This window comes from Nesoenas mayeri (genome assembly GCF_963082525.1).
Source record: "Nesoenas mayeri genome assembly, chromosome: W".
Lineage (NCBI taxonomy): Eukaryota > Metazoa > Chordata > Aves > Columbiformes > Columbidae > Nesoenas > Nesoenas mayeri.
The window spans coordinates 8504597-8527072 of record NC_137553.1 but is presented as its reverse complement, the minus strand read 5'-3'; the positions used below and the strand labels follow the sequence as shown (position 1 = coordinate 8527072).

At 39.3% G+C, this 22476-nt stretch overlaps 1 protein-coding gene across 1 annotated transcript in view; it reads right to left on the bottom strand.

Moving 5' to 3' along the window:
- LOC308051434 (nipped-B-like protein) overlaps window positions 1-22476 on the bottom strand; it is a 198798-nt gene that overhangs the window by 4177 nt on the left and 172145 nt on the right. Inside the window, exons 32-44 of the mRNA XM_080361861.1 lie at window positions 21737-21835; window positions 19155-19208; window positions 17830-17938; window positions 17128-17264; window positions 15307-15447; window positions 14890-14983; window positions 14625-14779; window positions 14269-14359; window positions 5883-6056; window positions 5147-5337; window positions 4256-4363; window positions 2836-3036; window positions 2307-2453 (exon numbers count right to left, since the gene is read on the bottom strand). Coding sequence (XP_080217987.1) covers window positions 2307-2453; window positions 2836-3036; window positions 4256-4363; window positions 5147-5337; window positions 5883-6056; window positions 14269-14359; window positions 14625-14779; window positions 14890-14983; window positions 15307-15447; window positions 17128-17264; window positions 17830-17938; window positions 19155-19208; window positions 21737-21835 — 1701 coding nt within the window. The remainder of the gene's footprint in view (window positions 1-2306; window positions 2454-2835; window positions 3037-4255; window positions 4364-5146; window positions 5338-5882; window positions 6057-14268; window positions 14360-14624; window positions 14780-14889; window positions 14984-15306; window positions 15448-17127; window positions 17265-17829; window positions 17939-19154; window positions 19209-21736; window positions 21836-22476) is intronic.

Below are 22476 nucleotides of genomic sequence, written 5' to 3'. Positions count from 1 at the left end.
TACTGACCACCCCCCTTCTAATACACCCCAGGATGCCATTGGCCTTCCTGGCCACAAGGGCCCAGTTCTGGCTCATGGTCATCCTGCTGTCTACCAGGACCCCCAGGTCCCTTTCCCCTACACTGCTCTCTAATAGGTCATTCCCCAACTTATACTGGAACCTGGGGTTGTTCCTGCCCAGATGCAAGACTCTACACTTGCCCTTGTTAAATTTCATTAGGTTATTCCCCGCCCAACTCTCCAGCCTGTCCAGGTCTCGCTGGATGGCGGCACAGCCTTCTGGCATATCAGCCACTCCTCCCAGCTGGGTGTCATCAGCAAACTTGCTGAGAGTGCACTCTATTCCCTCATCCAAATCATTGATGAATATATTGAATAATACCGGCCCCAGTACTGCTCCCTGAGGCACTGCACTAGATCCAGGGCTCAACTGGACTCCACACCATTGACCACAACTCTCTGGCTTCTTCCCTTCAGCCAGTTGACAGTCCACCTCACTACCCGATCATCCAGACCGCACTCCCTCAATTTAGCTGTAAGGATGCTGTGGGAGACTGTGTCAAATGCCTTACTCAAGTCAAGGTAGACCATGTCCACTGCTCTGCCATCATCCATCCATCTTATGTCCTCATAAAAGTCAATGAGGTTGGTCAAGCATGACTTCCCTTTGGTGAAGCCATGTTGACTGCCCCTAATGACCTTCTTATCCCTGTTATGCCTTGAGATGGCACCAAGAATAAGTCGTTCCATCAGTTTTCCAAGGATGGTGGTGAGGCTGACTGGTCTACAGTTACCCGGGTCCTCCTTCTTGCCCTTTTTGAAGACTGGAGTAACATTTGCTTTCCTCCAGTGCTCAGGCACCTCTCCTGTTTCCCAAGACTTGGCAAAGATGATGGAGAGCGGTCCAGCAATGACTTCAGCCAGCTCCCTCAGCGCCCACAGGTGCATCCCATCCGGACCCATGGATTTACGGATGTCCAGATTACCTAACTGCTCCCTAACCCAGTCCTCATCAACCGAGGCAAACTCCTCCATTGTCCTGCCTTCATCTGGGGCCTCAGTGGTACGGGGCTCCTCAGGACAGCTTCTGGCAGAGTAGACAGAGACAAAGAAGGCGTTCAGTAACTCTGCCTCCTCTGTATCCTCTGTCACCAGGGCACCCACCTCGTTCATCAGTGGGCCTACATTGCCTCTGGTGTTAGTTTTATCTGCCATGTATTTGAAAAAGCTCTTTCTCTTGTCCTTGACCCCTCTCGCCAGGTTTAATTCTAAGGAGGCCTTAGCTTTCCTAGTTGCCTCCCTACATCCTCTGACAACAGCCTTACATTCTTCCCAAGTGGCCAGCCCCTCCTTCCATGATCTATAAACTCTTCTCTTCTACTTGAGCATACCCAGCAGTTCCCTGTTTAACCACGCAGGTCTCCTGGCTCCCTTCTTTGACTTCCTACGTGTTGGGATGCTCTGATCTTGTGCCTGGTAGAAACAGTCCCTGAACACTAACCAACTATCTTGGGCCCCTTTACCTTCAAACAGCCTTGCCCATGGGATTTTCCTTAGCAATTGCCTGAAAAGGCCAAAGTTTGCCTTGCTGAAATCCAGGGTTGCAATTCTGTTTGCTATCCTGTTCCTGCCACATGAGATCCTAAACTCTACCATCTCATGGTCGCTGCAGCCAAGGCAGCCCTCAACCTTTACCGCTTCAACCAGAGCCTCCTTGTTAGTGAGGATGAGATCCAGCAATGAACCTCTTCTAGTCAGCTCCTCCACCCTTTGCATCAGAAAGTTATCATCAAGGCACTGGAGGAACCTCCTAGACTGTGGCTGGCCAGCCGAGTAGTCCTTCCAAATGTATTTAAATTCTCCCAGGTGACACACATGTAACTGCCATCAGCTATTTGACAACAAAAGAAACAGCAAACTGGATTTTATTATTAAAATTATACAAACATGATAAACCAATATTTAATGATGATTCCTGGTTCATGTACTTCCCAGATGCATGCAATTAATATTAATTCCAATTAATACAGCAGTATTATGGAATCATATAGATTTATTATTAAGAACTCAAAATTTGTCATTCTTTTTTAATAACATAAGCAGCAATGCAAGGGAAGATTTTAACTAGTGTCTACCAGATGTAGGCCAGAACAGAAAGGGTTGGTTGTTTTTTAACTACTGGTTACAAAGTAATGCTACTGGTGCATATCATAATAATGATACTGTATTCACTGAAGAATTAACCACATTATAGAGAAGTATATATTTCCATCATAGTAAATATATTAAAATATAACTGCACATACCTCTTTAAATGACTGTAGTAGGTTGCTACCAGAAACTGATAGCGTAATGTCAATATGATGCATTATAAACAGTGGCTCTTCCTGTGTTTGATAAGGAAAACAGGCTAGATTGTCTGCTATGTACAAGAGCATATTCACTTCTGTTTTCTGGAAGTTAAAAAAAAGGTACATATAAATATACATACAAATATCTTAGATTTATACGCTTATCCTCTGTTCCTAACAGTCTAGAACAAAAACATGACCACAAATTTTATTCTACTTACCTCCTAAACAACATGCATGTATACAAATTTTATTCATACCTGAAGATACACTATTTCTGATCAATCCAAACTGAGTACAGAAAGGTACAAAATGATGCATTCTATTATATAGGTAAATACCTTATATTACAAAGCAAAACAAAGTACCTTAGGGAAATTAAGTTATCAATAATTATGTCATAAAAATACATTGTAAAAGGAGAATTTAAGCTTGTGATGTTATATTTTATTTTCTTTTCAAGTGAAGAAAATGTGATGCTTACTGCAGTATCATCAAAGAGGTTGAGTAAAGAAATTAGAAATGCTCGTCTGTGTTGACGGTTCCCTCGGATCATGGAGTATAGGTGTGAACACAATGCACTGGATGATTCATCATGTCTAAAACCTCTTACGGGATCCTTTGGGCACGTATTGATTGCCTGTTGTACCTGATAAGACATCTTCATACCAGCCACGGCTTTCATCTGAAATGGAAAAGTATTTATTTTTATTTAAACCATTGCTTGCAAGCAGTAAAACTGAAAGAAGAAAATTAAACAAAAGCCTGTTAACGGAAAGTGCTAGCTCATTTTTTCGCTTATTTCTTTTTAAGCAGATGTTCATCTGGAGTTTAACTTTCAAATATGCACTGAGGTGCACTACTATCTTTTAAGTTGGGAAACAGATTAAAAAAGAATTTGTAGCAGAGATCAAAATGTCTTGTGAACTGCTTTCACCGTAAATTCTGTTAGAAACATACAGCTAATCTGTTTACCTGTTGCAGCCAGGTATTCCAATTTAAACAATTTTCAATACTAAAATGAACAAAATATTTTACCAAATGTGTATGCGTGATGTCACTTGTAGTGAAACCAACAACTGAGTCCATATTAGTACAATAGCACTGACAAACAGAAAATTAGGGTTGTTTTTTTTTATATATTCTGCAATTTCCAGTTGATTTTACTTACAACAAGCCTCCTGCTCTAGTTTCAGAACAAACAATCCCTAGCTAGGCTGCATATCCAACTCTCCTCATACCACCTTTGCTTCTCTTCAGCATAGTTGTCTCTTCATCTATACATTGCCTTAAATCCCAGCTGTCTACATAGCAAATTTCATCTGCTAGCCTTCACCTACTGGATTAGGTATCTGTTTGGATGCCATACACAGAGCAATGCTCCAATTTCAGTGGAATACAATCAGATATGGGAAGTCCTACAATGTAGTACACACTGAACCAAGACTGGGGCCTTCTGAAATAAGGAGAGGGTTCTGCAGCTCAATTTCAGATCTTAAGCAGAACTAATGGGATGATGCCACAACTCCACAAGTTCTCAGATTTTCCTTTCAACAAGATCCCTCAGTTCTTAACACCTTCCTATGCTCCTTCTGCTTAGATTACAATTTATAAAGCCTTAATGCCTTAATGTTCTAATACATATACACTAAGGACCTCTAGTTTTACAAGGTGTTCTCTTCCCTAGTCTACTGATACAGGAAAAACATTGCTAAACATTATGAATCAGCTGTCCTTGTCAAATAAATGCTCTTATATACTATTCAGTAAGGAAAACACTTCTCTGAATTATAAATTAAAGGAATTTTTAGACTGGAAGAGATGCTTCAAATTATTATCTTCAAGTGTTAAGTCACCAAAGAATGTAACAGTATTTTGTAAAATGATAAATTAGAATTACTTACATGAATGAACCCAGCATATTTTTTGTCTATTTCCACCAACTGCTGATCAGCTTTGTTTCGCATAGAGGGTTCTGGATCTGTGCCCATAGCAATTAAGTATGGCACACACTTGAAAAACAAATGAAATGATTATTCAGAGTCATTGTACCTCCTCTTTCTCACTCTTTGTTTTTCTATTGCACTGTTGTTCTTGCTTTATTCTGACTACTGCAGAAACTAGAATAGGAAGCTCTATGCAACTTACTACCTGACTACCCTTTGCAAGGAGATAGTACAAAATAGACAAGAGACCAGCATTATAAGTGATACAAGTTGTGTGAAGTTTCAGGTAGTATTTCTGTTTCTCTCAAATTCTAATGCAAATTTACACTACCAAAAAAAATGCCATTTTAAGAAAAAGAAAACACCACTTATGACTGAACATGCTGCAGTATAAACAAAGAATTAAAAAAATATTATGTAAGCAAAGAATAATGGAGATGATAACTGAAGTTCTGACATTGACTCTGGAATTCCATACTGTTTGGAGGACATGGGGATCGAAGTGGAGGCAAGCTGACAGTTTTCAGGATAAAGAATCAAATAAAGAAAACAGCTTGGCATACACCTGAAATTTATAAGTGTAACAGAAATATGCTCCAATGTACATTTGTAAGTGCTCTTTAGGCACTGGCTGGGCTTTTACATCTTGATCCAAAACCAAGAAAATACAGCATTTGGATCTCACTGGCTAAACAACATAAAACAGATTTCAAAATATGCTTTCTGTAAAGGCCCCTTGCTACAATAAGAAATTACTGTAGCATAGCTGGAAGAGAAAAAACTAGAAATGCATTTAGCAAGTGTGAAAACCTGAATAACAAAAACACCCATCATAAAAGCCTAACATACCTGAACAGGATGGATGAGACCCTGGTTTAATGTCAGTGCAATGACATTTAGAGCAAAGTGGCGTACACTGGACTGGGTATGAAAGAAAGCCTCAAGGACCTGTTTGAGATATAGCTGCATGATGGAACTACTCATCCCTGAGGAAATATCCCCCATTTCTTTCAGGTCTTCCTGCTTTGCTACTTTTTTCCCTGCAAAAAGGACAAAAGCAATAGCATACTCATCACAGTATAATCATTTACTTTGCCAGTACTTGATGCGTACTGATATTTAAGCTTTACAATACATACACATTTCAGTTGTCTTAGAATGGGTTTATGATCTCATGAAACACAGAATAGTCTGATGGCAAATATACTTCAAAAAACTAGAGACACAACTTTAAAGTCTTGTTCCTCAATAAAGGTTTTAATTTAAAACATTTCTTATTTTGTATTTCTTATTTTATATATGCAAATTGACCTTAGAGAAGATTTTGATAATAAGTATTACTACCATCATTACAGCAATTATGCATTCTGGATTGCTTTCAGGATTTATACGTCTTCAAAGTAAATAATAAGCTATACTTCTCAATATAGCTATGCACATAATTTTTGAAAATTATTCTAAGATACTTGGTGTACAAGATTATCAATAAGATAACAATCAGTTATACAGTTCATGCATATAGTAACTGTATGCCAGAAAGTTAGGTTTTGCATGCTTCATTAGCACAGAAGTACTCAACACTTACAATCTCTGTCTGCCTGCTGCATACGTGTATCCTCCTCCTGCAAGTAGGTCTGGAGGTTTTTTAACACCTGGATTTTTAAGTTTACAGAACAGTTCTTATCTGAAAGAATGCTGTTGTACAGAGTCTTCACTTCCTGTTCGAACATTAAACTTGGGTGTTGTATAAATGCAAATCCTAAGGGTGGAAGAGGAAATATTTCACATTATTATCTAGAAACTGTATTTCTGCTTTTTAAGTCTTTCTTCAAAACAGAGGTATGAGATTTATCTCCTTCCAACAGCATAGCTTTTTCTAGTATAAATAGTAATGCTTTTTCATATGGACACCATTCTAAGTTTATAAGGAGTTCTATTAGCCATGACAATTCTATTAGCCATGACTCTGATAGATAAAGATGGAGTGCCAACCCAGGGCAGTTGCACTAAAGAGAGTTAAACAGCTTTGGAAGCATGTCCAGTGTTCTGGTTTTCATCTGAATAACTAGGAGGTCTCCCAAGAACAAGGAAAGAACATTGCTAAAAATTACCCATTGTTTTTCTAATATATTTGGAGAAAAATATACTGCTGAACTGTGATTCATATGGAGGCAGAGCAAATGTAGAAAAATTGATAAATATCACAAGTATTTAAAGAATAAAATCTTAAAAGAAATAAACATAGTGAACACAGTAAATAAAATTTATACCTCTCACTGTCATTATTCATACACCTATTAAGGTCTTCTTTTGAAAACTATCTGAAGCATTCCCAAGACTACATATGTTGGAAGATATAATAGAATTGTTTTTAGCTGCAGCCTTAGCCTTGACAAAGAAGTGGTTATTCTTAGTCAGGGAAGCCTTTATTTCATAAAAACTTTGATCTAAATTAGTGACAGTATATATCATTTTAGATCCCATATGTAGATTTAGAAGTGCTGCCAATTAACTCTTACAGACTGTCATAAAAAAAAACAGTAATGAGAACATAATTTCCCAATTTAAACTATGCTTAACTACTTGATTCATTTTTTAAGACTGTGAGAAAAGTAGACATTAAGTGTATTTTTCACAACGACAGGAAACTAAGATTCAAAATGACCTCACCAAAAACATATAAACATAAAAGAAGAATGAGGGGAAAAAATGAAAGCAAATAAAATTATGCAAAAGCAATGTATAAAAGTGGCTATAACAAAGGGAAGATAGAGTCAGTTTTTTTAAACTGCCTCTGTGCACACAGAAAAGACAGTGTAGGTAAAGGCTAAGTCTAGGGCAAGACCTCAGTATGTTTAAGATCTCATTTCAGTCTCAAAACAGGAAGAAGAGAGAAAGCAGGGGAGATGGAGGGGAAAGAGGTGAAAGTAAAAAGAATGATTCTCCTCTTTGGAGTATGTAGTATAATTGCCCACTCTATACAGGTGTATATTAATGTTTATAACTTGACCACCTCTGAGAAAGTCCAATCCATTTCTTAAGGTTAATTTTAAAAATGAAAAGCACTTGCATGCATGTGTAACAATCCATAACTATTTATTTCCTTCATTCACTTACTTTAAAGAGTCTAAAACCACCAGTATTCTCAGGGAAATTCTTATTTTTCCATCCCCTGTAAGCAGGGAAGAAATCTTACTTGGCATAAAAATTTGTCATAGGAGATGAAAAAAGGCATCTGTTGTTTCCTTGAAGGACTGACTTCACATCTCGGGGCTGCCCTCACACCACTTCTCTTCATACCTTTGTTTTTACTCTGTTATTAGTAAGCACTGAACTTGGTTAAGACATTATCTGTTAGATACTTACAGGTTTAGTTAAATTTACTAACAAAATTTTGTATCCTCAATCTGCCTTGCAAGTGAACATATAGAAGAGAAGCATAACCATAATCATTAAGCATATGGTTAAGCTTAATCCCTCAACTGCAGTGATACATCCCAAAGCAAATGCTAGAACTGCTGAGTGTCTTTACTGAAAGGACACACTAATAATTACTGATTGGAAAGCCTTCACTGTATATAAATGTTGAATTAGCTTGTTAGTAATTTTTACCTTGCTGCTGCACACAAATGTTGAATGGATTTGACGACTTGGCTCAATTACCAGCCTGTAAGGTAGAACTTTGCGCTGCCTACCACATCTCTGTACATCCAGCAGCTACCCTCAAAATGGAACCAGTACTTAGATGAGATTAATATATCATTGAAAACAGTTGTCTGAGGTTTAATTAAAATAAAGACTGACATGCTTATGGGCAGAGAAAAAATATCTGAAGAATGCCTACTGATAAGCCACCTCTGTTTTCTCCTCTTCCCCTAAACTGATCACAGTTCAGTCTGTAATTCAGAAATATTTTTGACAAATGCAACATTCTCAGAATCTATGAGTAAAGCAATCATGCCTATGGTTAGGAAGACAGCCCCTATCCTATGTGTAATATTCTGCAGAGGACAATTAAATTAAAATGGACTACAGTAAGTGTTGTGCATCTTGATACAATGCCTAGAAAAACCTCCAGCTAGTCCAGAACACTGGAGTATTGCTCCTGCAACAAAGGCAACTCTAAAGCCATTAATCCTACTCAGCTGTCTGAAATGGTTTCCTCAAAGAATATCAAATCAGGATTCAGTCTCAGTCCTTATCCTCAGAGTCCTCCCTAGTCAGAACTGAAACAGGATATCTAAAAAGCCACCAAACAGCAGTATAAGGAGGCAAATTCTTGACCACAGTTAAACCACACAATGCAAGCTCACATGCATGGGAGACAACTTTCTTTAGATTAAGCCATAGTGACAGAGAATGAGGGAAAGTCTGAGGTACTAAATGCCTTCTTCGCTTCAGTCTTTAATAGTCAGAACACTTGTGCTCCAGGTACCCAGCCCCCTGAGCCAGAAGACATGGATGGGGAGCAGTACGAAGCCCCAATAATCCCACGGGAAATGATTAGCGACCTGCTATACCACTTGGACACCCACACGTCTGTGGGGCCAGATGGGATACACCCAAGAGTGCTGAGGGAGCTGGCAGAGGTGATCACTAAGCCACTTTCCATTATCTACCATCAATCTTGGCTAACTGGGGAGGTCCCAGTTGAATAGAAGTTGGATAACATGACGCCCATCTACAAGAAGGGCCGGAGGGATGATCCAGGGAACTACAGGCCCTACAGGCCTGTCAGTCTAACCTCGGTGCTGGGCAAGGTCATGGAGCAGATGATCTTGAGTAACATCACATGGCACTTAAAAGAGAACCATATGATCAGGCCCAGTCAACATGGGTCTATGAAAGGCAGGTCCTGTTTGACCAACCTGATCTCCTTCTATGACAAGGTGACCCACCTAGTAGATGAGGGAAAGGCTGTGGATGTTGTGTACTTTGACACCGTATCCCACGGCATTCTCCTGGAGAAGCTGGCAGCTCATGGCCTGGATGGGTGTACTCTGCGATGGATAAAGAACTGGCTGGAGAGCCGGGCCCAAAGAATTGTGGTGAACGGAGACAAGTCCAGTTGGCGGCCGGTCATGAGTGGTGTTCCCCATGGCTCAGTATTGGGGCCAGTTCTGTTTAATCTCTTTATCAATGATCTGGATGAGGGGATTGAGTGCACCCTTAGTAAGTTTGCAGATGACACCAAATTGTGTCTCTTCACTCCTTCCATCTTCAAGTGACGATGTGGGATGGAATAGGAAAATTCAGTCTCTAAATGGTTGGCTCCAAGAGTGGTGCTACAGGCAGGGCTTTGGATTTTTTGATAATGGTTGGTTCTATAAGACACCAGTCTGGACAGTGTCACACGGGAAAGGTTTATCTCGTAGGGGCAAAAGGATGCTGGGGAAGAATTAGCTGGGCTCATTTGGAAAGCTTTAAACTAGGCTCGAAGGGGGATGGGGTTGTAGCTGGGCTTGTCCCAGTGGGGCAGCATTCTAAAACTGATGAGGACCAGGTGGCCTCCTATGCCCCTAGGGAGAAATTGCTGTGCTCTGCTCGCTCCCTGAAATGCCTCTACACCAATGCACGCAGCATGGGGAATAAGCAGGAGGAGTTAGAATCCTATGTTCGGTCAGGAGAATATGATCTGGTGGCAATTACAGAAACATGGTGGGACAGTTCACATGACTGGAATGTGGTCATGGATGGCTATGCCTTTTTCAGAAAAGACAGACCGGCCAGGCGTGGTGGAGTTGCTCTCTATGTGAGAGAGCAACTACAATGTACTAAATTCTGCCCAGGAGTGCATGACGAGCGGGTTGAGAGTGTATGGGTCAGGATCAAGGGGCAGGCTGGCAGGGGTGACACTGTTGTGGGCATCTGTTACAGGCCACCAGATCAGGCTGAGGAAGTTCATGAGGCCTTCTATGGGCAGCTGAGAGTGGCCTCACAGTCACAGGCCCTGGTTCTTGTGGGGGATTTTAACTTCCCTGATGTTTGCTGGAAGGACTAAGCCAGCCAGCCACAGTCCAGGAGGTTCCTCCAGTGCATTGATGAGAACTTCCTCATGCAGATGGTGGAGGAGCCGACTAGGAGAGGTGCACTGCTGGATCTCATCCTCACTAACAAGGAGGATCTGGTCGAAGCAGTAAAGGTTGAGGGCTGCCTGGGTTGCAGTGACCACGAGATGGTGGAGTTCAGCATCTTGTGTGGCAGGAACAGAATAGCAAGTAGAATTGCAACCCTGGACTTTAGCAGGGCTAACTTTGGCCTTTTCAAGCAACTGCTGGGGGAAATCCCATGGGCAAGACTGCTTGAAGGAAAAGGGGCCCAAGATAGCTGGATTGCATTCAGAGATTGCTTCTTCCACGCTCAGGATCAGAGCATCCCCACACGTAGGAAGTCAAGGAAGGGAGCCAGGAGGCCTGCGTGGTTGAATAGGGATCTGTTGGGTATGCTCAAGTAGAAGAGGAGAGTTTACAGGTCATGGAAGCAGGGGCTGGCCACTTGGGAAGAATATAAGGCTGCTGTTAGAGGATGTAGGAAGGCAGCTAGGATAGCCAAGGCCTCCTTAGAATTACAGCTGGCGAGAGGGGTCAAGGACAGCAAAAAGAACTTTTTCAAATACATAGCGGATAAAACTAATACAAGAGGCAATGTAGGCCCACTGATGAATGGGGTGGGTGCCCTGGTGACAGAAGATACAGAGAAGGCAGAATTACTGAATGCCTTCTTTGTCTCTGTCTACTCTGCTGGAGGCTGTCCTGGGGAGCCCTGTACCCCTGAGACCCCGGATGAAGCCAGGTCAATGGAGGAGTTTGCTTTAGTCGATGAGGACTGCGTTAGGGAGAAATTAAATAGTCTGGACATCCATAAATCCATGGGTCCAGATGGGATGCATCTGCGGGTGCTGAGGGAGCTGGCTGAAGTCATTGCTGGACTGCTCTCCATCATCTTTGCCAAGTCTTGGGAAACGGGAGAGGTGCCCGAGGATTGGAGGAAAGCAAATGTCACTCCAGCCTTCAAAAAGGGCAAGAAGGAGGACCCGGGTAATTATAGACCGGTCAGCCTCACCTCTGTCCCTGGGAAAGTAATGGAACAGCTTATCCTTGGTGCCATCTCAAGGCATATCAAGGATGAGAGAGTTATTAGGGGCAGTCAGCATGGCTTTACCAAGGGGAAGTCATGCTTGACCAACCTCATAGCCTTTTATGAGAATGTAACAAGGTGGATCGATGATGGCGGAGCAGTGGATGTGGTCTACCTTGACTTCAGTAAAGCCTTTGACACAGTCTCCCACAACATCCTCACAGCTAAGTTGAGGAGGTGTGGTCTAGACAATAGAGTAGTGAGGTGGGTTGCAAACTGGCTTAAGGAGAGAAGCCAGAGAGTGGTAGTCAGTGGTGTGGAGTCTAGTTGGAGGCCAGTATCTAGTGGAGTGCCTCAGGGGTCAGTACTGGGGCCACTATTATTCAATATATTCATTAACGATTTAGACGAGGGAATAGAGTGTACTATCAGCAAGTTTGCTGATGACACTAAGCTGGGAGGAGTGTCTGACACGCCAGAAGGCTGTGCTGCCATCCAGCGGGACCTGGACAAACTGGAGAGTTGGGCGGGGAATAACCTAATGAAATTTAACAAGGGAAAGTGTAGAGTCCTGCATCTGGGCAGGAACAACCCCAGGTTCCAGTATAGGTTGGGAAATTACATATTAGAGAGCAGTGTAGGGGAAAGGGACCTGGGGGTCCTGGTGGACAACAGGATGACCATGAGCCAGCACTGTGCCCTTGTGGCCAGGAAGGCCAATGGCATCCTGGAGTGTATTAGAAGGGGGGTGGTTAGTAGATCAAGAGAGGTCCTCCTTCCCCTCTACTCTGCCCTGGTGAGACCACATCTGGAATATTGTGTCCAGTTCTGGGTCCCTCAGTTCAAGAAGGACAGGGAACTGCTGGAGAGGGTCCAGCGTAGGGCAACAAAGATGATTAAGGGAGTGGAGCACCTCCCTTATGAGGAAAGGCCGAGGGAGCTGGGTCTCTTTAGTTTGGAGGAGACTGAGGGGTGACCTTATTAATGCTTATAAGTATTTAAAGGGTGAGTGCCACGAGGATGGAGCCAGGCTCTTCTCGGTGGCAAACAATGATAGGACAAGGGGTAATGGGATCAAGCTGGAACACAAGAGGTTCCACTTAAATTTGAGAAAAAACTTCTTCTCAGTAAGGGTGACAGAGCACTGGAACAGGCTGCCCAGGGAGGTTGTGGAGTCTCCTTCTCTGGAGACATTCAAAACCCGCCTGGACATGTTCCTGTGCGACCTCACCTAGGCGTTCCTGCTCCAGCAGGGGGACTGGACTAGATGATCTTTTGAGGTCCCTTCCAATCCCAAAAATACTGTGATACTGTGATACTGTGTGGGAGTGTTGATCTGCTGGAGGGTAGGATGGCCATACAGAGGGATCTGGACCGGCTGGATCGTTAGGCTGAGGCCAATTGTATGAGGTTTAAAAAGGCCAAGTGCCAGGTCCTGCACTTGGGTCATAACAACAGGAGGTGTTGATCTGAATACGAGCCAGCAGTGTGCCCAGCAGTGTGCTCAGGTGGCCAAAAAGGCCAACGGCATCCTGCCTTGTATCAGGAATAGTGTGTCCAGATCAGGAGTAGTTTGTGTGTCCAGCAGGACTAGGGAAGTGATTGTGCCACTGTACTCGGCACTGGTGAGGCCTCCCCTTGAATACTGTGTTCAGTTATGGGCTCCTCATCATAAGAAGGATATTGAGGTACCAGAGAGAGTGCAGAGGAGACTGACAAAGCTGGTGAAGGGTCTGGAGCACAAGTCTGATGAGGAGCAGCTGAGGGAACTGGGGCTGTTCAGCCTGGAGAAAAGGAGGCTGAGGGGAGACCTTACTGCTGTCTACAATGACCTGAAAGGAGGTTGTAGCATGAAGGGTGTTGGTCTCTTCTCCCAAGTAGCAAGGGATAGGACGAAAAGAAATGGCCTCAAGTTGCACCAGGGGAGGTATAGATTGGATATTAGGAAAAAATTCTTCACGGAAAGGGTTGTCAGGCATTGGAATAGGCTGCTCAGGGAAGTGGTAGAGTTGCCATCCCTGGAGGTGTTTAAAAGGTGTTTAGATGAGGTTCTTCGGGACATGGTTTAGTGCTAGAGTTAGGATAGGTTATGGTTGGACTTGATCCTGATGGTCTCTTCCAAACAAAATGATTCTATGATTCTATAACCATGAACTGAACTCTTCCAGAAACCAAGGCTTATCTGCCCAAACAAGATTCTCTCACATGTACAATTTTGGTCCTTGAGCAGAGGATGAACATGATATAAACCACTCAATGGCAGTTCATGCACTACTGCAAGTCACTGAGATACCATATTAATGCCTTCAGATAAAGAATCTATTTAAAACTGAAATACTGACAAAATCCCAAACCAAACTGTAATATTTAGACTATGACAACATATCAGTGCCTTGTGAAAACTCACAGAGCATCCCCCAGTTGGTATAAACTGCCAGAGTTCCCTTGACTCCTGTGGAATACCTGCCCCTCCACTTAAAATTCTCAAAGGTTTTCCAGCATTTTTTCTAGTTATTTTTTAACCACACCTTGTGAACTGGGAAAAAAAAAAAAAAAAAGGAAAAAAGAAAAAAGAAAAAAGAAAAATTGTAGTTACAATATACTTGCATGTGGGGAATAAATAACACCTCCATTAATTTGGAAACCTGATGCTTTTTAAGACTTGGTCACACATCAAAAAGGCATTTGCTATCAAAAGCATCCACTCTGTTGCAGAAATATGCAACTTCAAAGTATCCCTTTGACTACATTTCTATAGCCAGTTCTCAAATAAAACATGCAGTGAACTTTGATTTTAAACAAACTCCCCTGCCACTACACAAATAAACAAATTCCTGCTGAAATGCATGGATTTTTACTATAGTAGAATTATAAAAACTATTAATATTTCTTACCAAGGCCAATAATGGCTTTTGTCTGTACTTCTTCATCTGAATGCTTTGTAAAATACATTAGCAGTTCAAGTACTTTATCCTTAATGTTAACCTGAGAAAATGAAAACAAAAATAATAGCTATTTGAAGATGAAACAGATGTTTTTAATATCTTATAAAAGCATAAATGTCAAAAAGGAGGAACACAATCATACTGCATGGCCTTTGCAAAACCAGGTGTTTACAAATCAAAAAGCTATATTTTATGCATTATGAAAAAAATACATAGCTTTGAGGGACTAGGAATACCATGCTTTCAAATTGAAGAGGAGCATTCAATATACATAAGATGCAGAGAATAAATACAATTTATTTTACCTTACTGTTGCCCTTAAAGTCTTCCTGATCAAAATCAAAATGCCGACACAGTGCTCCAACAGTGAAAAGTGATCTAAGGAGTGCTGGTTTATTAGCAGTAAGTATTGTACTGTTGGGGTCTTCTTGGTGTTGAGTTTTTAATTTTGAAAGTGCACCTACAGTAAGATAAAAGTTTTGATCATGGTATTTAATCATGGTGTATCCCTAAAACAAGACTTGTAGCCAAAACTGAAGAGTGACAATTACATGTTGTGATTTTACTTACCATAGTATCTGTTAAAACAAGCCCACACAAATTTATAGTTCTGGGTGACCTTGTTCACAACAGCCCCAAGACAGCTCACACAATGCTGAACAACCTAGGATCAAGAAAGAACAAATGAGTTATATATTTAGAAGTTAAAACTGAGATTTTTGTGAAGTTATGTAGGAAAATGCTATGTAGAACTAAAACTAATGATCTAACAGATGTAATGTCCATCTGCTAGACTGCTGTGAAAATCCACCCAAACTTATAATTGTTAAAACATAACAACACATACAAACATCAGTAAACTAAGAACATTGTGTTTTCATGGCTCAAAATTTATCTTCATAACAAAGACAGAATTTGTTTAAAATGAAAATATATATTTCGCAATGTGAAATGGAATCAACTGAATAGTAGCAATTAAAAGCTTACTGTCATGCCATATTTGATGATGAGTTTCATGAGGTCCTCCTCAATAGTGGCAAGAAAGGTCTCACTTGGGTGCTCCATTAGTGGCACTACAAGTTCTAAGATTTTTGCAACATTGCAGATCACCATGAAATCATTCTGGGTCTGAAACAACAGTATTTATAGCATTTAACAGTTCTGGCTGTGTTACCAATAAGCTAAGTATTATTAATATGTATTATGCAATACATATGTATTAACATTACATAATACATATAAATATAATACAATTACATATGTATATAATACAATTACATAATAGTATAATACAATTATGTATCTTAAGTAAGATATTTGATAAAGATTTAAAAGAATATTTATATAGTTTACATATGCTTCTAAATTACATATTATTTTGAAAGCAAGTTCTTGGTTTCTAGAGTTTCTGGAAAAAAAATGTAGAAGCAGAACTTCACCTCTCATCAAGGCTGTGACAGACCTCAAAACTTGGTCTTGATAATTTTTTGGAGTCTTACAATAAATCTAGGAACTCTTCCTGACACATGCACACTAGAGAACACACAATACCTAGCATCATGTATTTGCTAGAAATGAAGTTGTGCAATGGCTGAATGTGGCTTAAACAATATCGATAATAACACACACTAATATAGAAATGACTACTGGTTTGCATTATCATGACTGTATATGTATTGTGAGGAATCTATGGAAAACATTTATATATTAAATATACATCTTGCTAGAAATTTATTTTTTTGACAAATCAAGCTCACTAATCATGATAGGATAATTTCCAAATGCTACTATCAAGTTATTTAACATATGAGCTGAAAGTAGTAATTCTACTATTCATCTCGACCTGTATAAGTACAAAACTTATGTAATGCACGAAAGAGATGTTGCAGCAAGTAAATAATCAGATAACCTGATTATTCTGATCCGACTGATCAGAAGCAGCTCCAAAAGTCTGTTGTAGATGTGCCTAGAGAATGCTCCAGGGCTAAACCTGTGAAATGGTAGGCTTTACCTACAAGCTAATCTGGTAAGTATTCTCAAGCCTGCCCTTCCCTGGGCAGCTGACCTAATGTAATGGATTGCTGCCACCCACTCAGCCAAGCTCTTCCTTGAGCCATGGATGCATGATCCTGCCCTGCTCCTTCTGCCAGATCAGGGGTTCATCACAACTATCACTGAGCCAACTGTACTAATCAAAATGGCAGAAAGCAACACAATGTTTCAGAGGAGGGGGGCCATTTTACAGGAATGGGGGGTTCAACATTATAGGTCTCTACCATTTTTGTGAGCTAAACTGTCTTACAGGGGAATACAAAAACTCAAGAGCTAGGGAAGTGAGAGGTGAAGTGCTGAAGAGGATAAAGCAGGACATTTTCCTTCTGATATTTTCTATATGTTAGATCACTCTGTTTATGGAACCATACCTTTAGTCTTAAGATTCATATGTTAAATCTTAACTACTTTTAAGACTGTGACTATAAACCAAAAAAATTTAAGAAGTTATTTCATAACAGGTGAAAAACTGGGGTTTAGTCCTCAAGAGAAAGACGCAGCAGAAGTTTCAGTCTCATTTAGCTGTAAAATGTGGAGGTAGAGGGTGAGGAACAGCATCTTAGAAGCTAGAGAGATCATCAAAAGGACCTAATATTTTCAGAAGGTATGATGCTCATGAAACAGAAACATAATTTTCATTTCTCTTTTCCTGCCTTCAATTTCATCAAGCATACAAGACAGCCATTAATTTCCATACTTAATTATCTAGGGAAAAAAAAAAAGAAAAAGACTGATTCTCTAATTTTCTCTACTTACACTACATTTAGTGGTCAGGTACGGCTGCATGGTCATGGCATGTTTGATCATTAGCTGGGGCCTGATTTTGCTGAATAAGAACAAAGTGGTTATGCAAGCAACCAAGCGACCAGAATTCACACCTTTGTTGTCAGAATCTGCAAAAAAATAGGAAATACACAAAGTAATGTTTGAGCAATGAAAAACATATGTCCAAAACATCATATGAATATCTCTTTCATATCTTTCAAGATCAGTACAGAATATTCTTATTAGATTAGACATGAGAACATAATGTGTTAACATTTGCATGTAATCACAAAATATGTGAAATAAGAAGCAAAGATGCTTCAAAGACATCACTAGTTTTTAAACTACTTACTGTACACTGACTCAGCCAATGATTCTGATTACAACTGTAGAACATATTAATGCAAATAAAGCTTGCCACATTTGTTTTGTTTTGTTTTTAGTGCTCTAAACATTTGAACAAGCTATTTTTAAAGTAGTTCTATTATTGTGGTTAGCTAGAGAAAATTAGGGGAAGCTTTATTATTATACAGTGCTCAAAAGTTCATAATGAACTTAAATGCAATAATTCATTACCATCGGTTTCGTAATAAGAATTCTGTAACAGTAACTTTTTGCAATAGTAATTTGATCTACTACTGTTAGAGTACAATATAAAATTCAAAGGAGCTAATATGTTGTAAACAATATTACCTGATAAGGATTCCTCATATTTAAGAATGTGCTCAACCAAATTGTCAACAAGTTGAGTACAGGCTTTCTTCACAGGTTTATATGTGGCATCCTCTTCTGACTTCAACAGCTATAGCAGATGAAACAGAAAATGATTTAGTATTAAGGGTGCATTCATTTACACTGGATACATGTTGGGTTTATAACAATTACTACAGATACACAAGGATTTTGCACTACAAAAGCATTTAACTTCTCCATAAAAGTTACATGGTGAAGAAAAAGTTAAGGGAAGTAAAAAACCAACCAACCAACCAAAAACAAAACAAAAAACCCCCAAACAAACAAAACTACACAAAAAAAAGCAAGAGAAGTAAAGTAAAATTAACTGCGACAAAAAGACAGAACAGTACTGATTTTTGCAATTGGATAAAAGCTAACATTGCGCTTAATGAAATAATGCAGAAAACAATAATGTAGTCATACTTGCCAGCAGTAACTAAATAGGAGCTAAAAGGCTTTTTAAAATGCTTAGAAAAAAACCAAAAAGCAAATTCAAAAGGAATGTTGTTTTTGACACTAAGCAAAAATATCAAACTAAGATGAAACAGTTCTATGAACATTTTAACCAGTTAATTTAATAGAGCCCATACCATAGCTTTTTCTCTAGTACAGGCATGAAGAGGCACTTTGGTTTACTTGGCTACCTATTTTCATGGCACCCCAAGCTAAAGTAAAATCTTTGGAGACGGCTAATTCCTCCATACATGCTTTTGTTATTTTTGCTTGAAAATTAACAAACACATACAAGTTGTAGAGGAGAAAGATAACACAGGCTAAGAGAGAGAAACAAAGCAAGCTCATTTCTTAAAAAAATCAGAGTAAAATATAATGTAGAAGTCAGCTATACACTGAAAATTCACTGCTTCTATAAACTGTGTAACAAATATATTGGATGGGAAAATACACTTATCTACCACTTTAAAAAAATCTACGTTACACTAGAGGTCTCATTTTGGAATTAAGTATCTTAGCTGTAGACTTCATGTTACGTCACTCATCGAAAACACCATGAAATTAAAAACAAATAAACAAAAAATCTCCCCAAAACAAAAAGTGAAGTATTTTTAAAACAGATCATATCGAAAGAAAGAAACTACTGTTGGAGACAAAGAAAATTACACTAATGAAGATTTTTAAAAAGGTCAGATGTTTATAGGGCATGAATTGAATTTGTCTACTGTAAAGCACTGCTCTTGGAGTCTCCCTTCAATGTATTTTAGTACCGAAAGAAATGTTAAAATTTTTACAGTGATTGTGCCATACATTAAAAATTCATTACTTACATTTTGAAGAAGCTGTTCAAACCAATCATACCCTGTATCTCTACAAGCTGCAACCTAAAAATAGTTTTGAGAATAAACTGATTAAGAAAGGCATCTGAAGAAAAAATACTTCAGTACAGATGTCATCTTAAAAGATCAGTAAACATGCATAGATATGTTTTCATATACGTTCAGTACAATATATTTGGAGATCAGAAACTGTCTTATGCATTTGAAAAATAGTTCTCACCATTTAAGTGATCCCAGAATTTGTATCCCATACAACACAAGTCATACACATTTTACTGGAGATTGCTGGCTCTAACATAAACCAAATTTTGGTTTTGTAGTAAAACATTTTGTACAGATTAAAGCACAAATGAAAGCCTGACATTAAAAATGAACATGTGTGGGTATATACATGTGTAGTGGCAGAGCCCCCCACCTGCCCCGGGGGGATGGGGTTGTGATCAGCCTGGCTGAGAGGTGAAGCCAGAGACAAAAGAAACTAAAGGAGCACCATTAGAAGGTAACAATGAATGAGCAATCGCCGGACACACGCGTGCAGAGCATGTGGACAGTACGTGCAGCCTATCGCGTTATTGTATAGCACGAGTTACAACCAATCACATTGTTGCAAGGCGCGTGGACAGGGCAGCTTTGGTATAAAGCTAGCCCGGTCCGACAATAAAGTGAACTCTGTGAACATCACATTGGTGTGTCAGGTTCCGTGTCTCACATGGAAAAAGCAACATACATGCATATACAAATTTTTATATAAACAAACTAAGCCTTCACTGGCATCATATATCAGGAACAGTTCACAGGTGCTCCAAAATAGAACTGACAGGAAAACTGAGAATTAAACTGAAGTCAAATCAACCAAATTCTCAGTCTGGAAAAATGCACACTACACTATTGTTTAGTAAAAATACTGAAAAGCTGGATGGAGTTTTAACCCGTAATTTTAAGTAGTGAGTGAGTACTTTTATTTGATATTTACATCTTGGTATAATTGATATTAAAATACCTTCTCAGCACAGTGGTTTTACACAACACATTTGCACTACAAATGTAGAAGCATTTTATTTGAAACAGATTTTTCTTGAGACATACTATTTAATTTGCTGCTCCTAAAAAGTAGATAAAATTACGCAGATACTAGTTTACCCTAGGTGAGAACATAACCCTGTATTTGTTAAAACAGCTTATTAACCTTCCAATATAAATGTTATCAACTGAGGAAATTTTTCTTTTAAAAGATAACTTCTAAGTTAGACTTTATGATATGCTGCTACTAGTACTTCCTGGAAAATGTTAAATATAACACAAATTTGTTGTGTTTTAACTGAACAAGTATTTTAGACAACCTGAATATAAGGTGGTCTCAGTTATCATTGCCAGCAGATTAGTGAGCATTTAAAGTTTCTTACAGCCTGTACCATCAGATGAATAATTCTAGTATATATTCAATGTCAAGAGACATATAAAGAAAACCATCTGATAATTATTAGGTTGGTGCAAAAGGAATTGCATTTTTTTATTGTTGAAATTTGCCATTTGATATTGGAATGCATTCTTAAACAAATGTGGTTAGGTTATACATCATTTTAACGTGCTTTTCTTGCTTTATGTTTTTTTTTTTGCTACTGACTTACTACTTGCTGTTTATTTTATATTTATTTTAGACTATGGAAATGATGTTATACAAAAAGGAAATGTGAAAAAGCTCGAGAAGTGGGTGCCTCACGGGTGGACCAAAAATCCAAAAAATCATCATTTTGAAGTATCATCTTCTCTTATTCTACGCAACAACAACAAACCATTTCTCCATCAGATTGTGATGTGCGCCGAAAAGTGGATTTTATAGGACAACCAGCAACAACCAGCTCAGTGGTTGGACTGAGAAGAACCTCCAAAGCAGTTCCCAAAGCCAATCTTGCACCCAAAGAAGGTCATGGTTACTGTTTGGTGGTCTGCTGCCAGTCTGATCCACCACAGCTTTCTGAATCCCAGAGAAACCATTCCATCTGAGAAGGATGCTCAGCAAATCGATGAGATGCACTGCAAACTGCAATGCCTGCAGCCGGCACTGGTCAACAGAAAGGGCCCAATTCTTCTCCACAATGCCCAAATGCACACTGCACAACCAGTGCTTCCAAAGTGGAATGAATTAGGCTACGAAGTTTTGCCGCATCCACCATATTCACCTGACCTCTCTACAACCAGCTGCCACTTCTTCAAGCATCTCAACAACTTTTTGCAGGGAAAATGCTTCCACAACCAGTGGGATGCAGAAAATGCTTTCCAAGAGTTCGTCGAATCCCGAATCACAGATTTGAACACTACAGGAATAAACAAACTCATTTCTCGTTGGCAAAAATGTGTTGATTGTAATGGTTCCTATTTTGATTAATAAAGATGTGTTTGAGCCTAGTTTAATGTTTTAAAATTCATTGTCCAAATCCACAATTACTTTTGCACCAACCTAACAGAATACAAAAAATATCCAAGTAATTTAAAAGACTACAGACAATAGTTCAAAGATACTAAAAGCATAATCAAATTCTGCAGGCAACCTAATTCAAATTTTTTTAACATACCACATCCGTGATGTTTAGTATTTTCCTGGTCATTGCTGCTTTGTCATGGTGTGGAGTTGGAGTAAACCAGAGTTTCTGGAATGTCTCATTTACTAATTTCTGAAGGAAACAAAAAGTATTAGCAGAAATAAATTAGCTTATCTTGTCATGTAGGCATTATTCCTAATACATCCATACAACAGATTTGTTGATGATACATATCATTACGTAAGGAATTATTCAATCTAAGTGAGACTGTTGTAGAGAATATTATCAGAGACAGATCCAGATCTACTATTACAGCAATTATACTGGCCTCTAAGCAAGCTTTACTAAAATGATCACTTGGAACTGATTCTACAGAAAATGGAGTTAGCACTTACCTGTACTAATTTGCATTCCTCAGGAAGACATAGTACCCTGAGAAACCGACAACTGAACACAAGATTACAATTTCTACATCAGAATTAGCAGTAAGTGTAGATTACTTTGGCATTTTAAGAACAGTTGTGACAAGGTGGGGGAGAGAGAGAAGCCAGAGAAGCCAAGTCTCCCTACTCAAACATAGAAAGTCAGTTCCCTTCCAGTGTTTTTGGATGGAGGAAAAGATGGAACAGAATGAAAGTGAACTAATTATTCCTGAATTACTTATAAAGCATATGGTTGTAAGAAATGTTCCTCATCCATGGAGGCATAAAAAAAATACATTGCAGATACTGCCTCATCTTTCTGAGGTTTTTGGAAAGGCAAAGGAAAGGAGT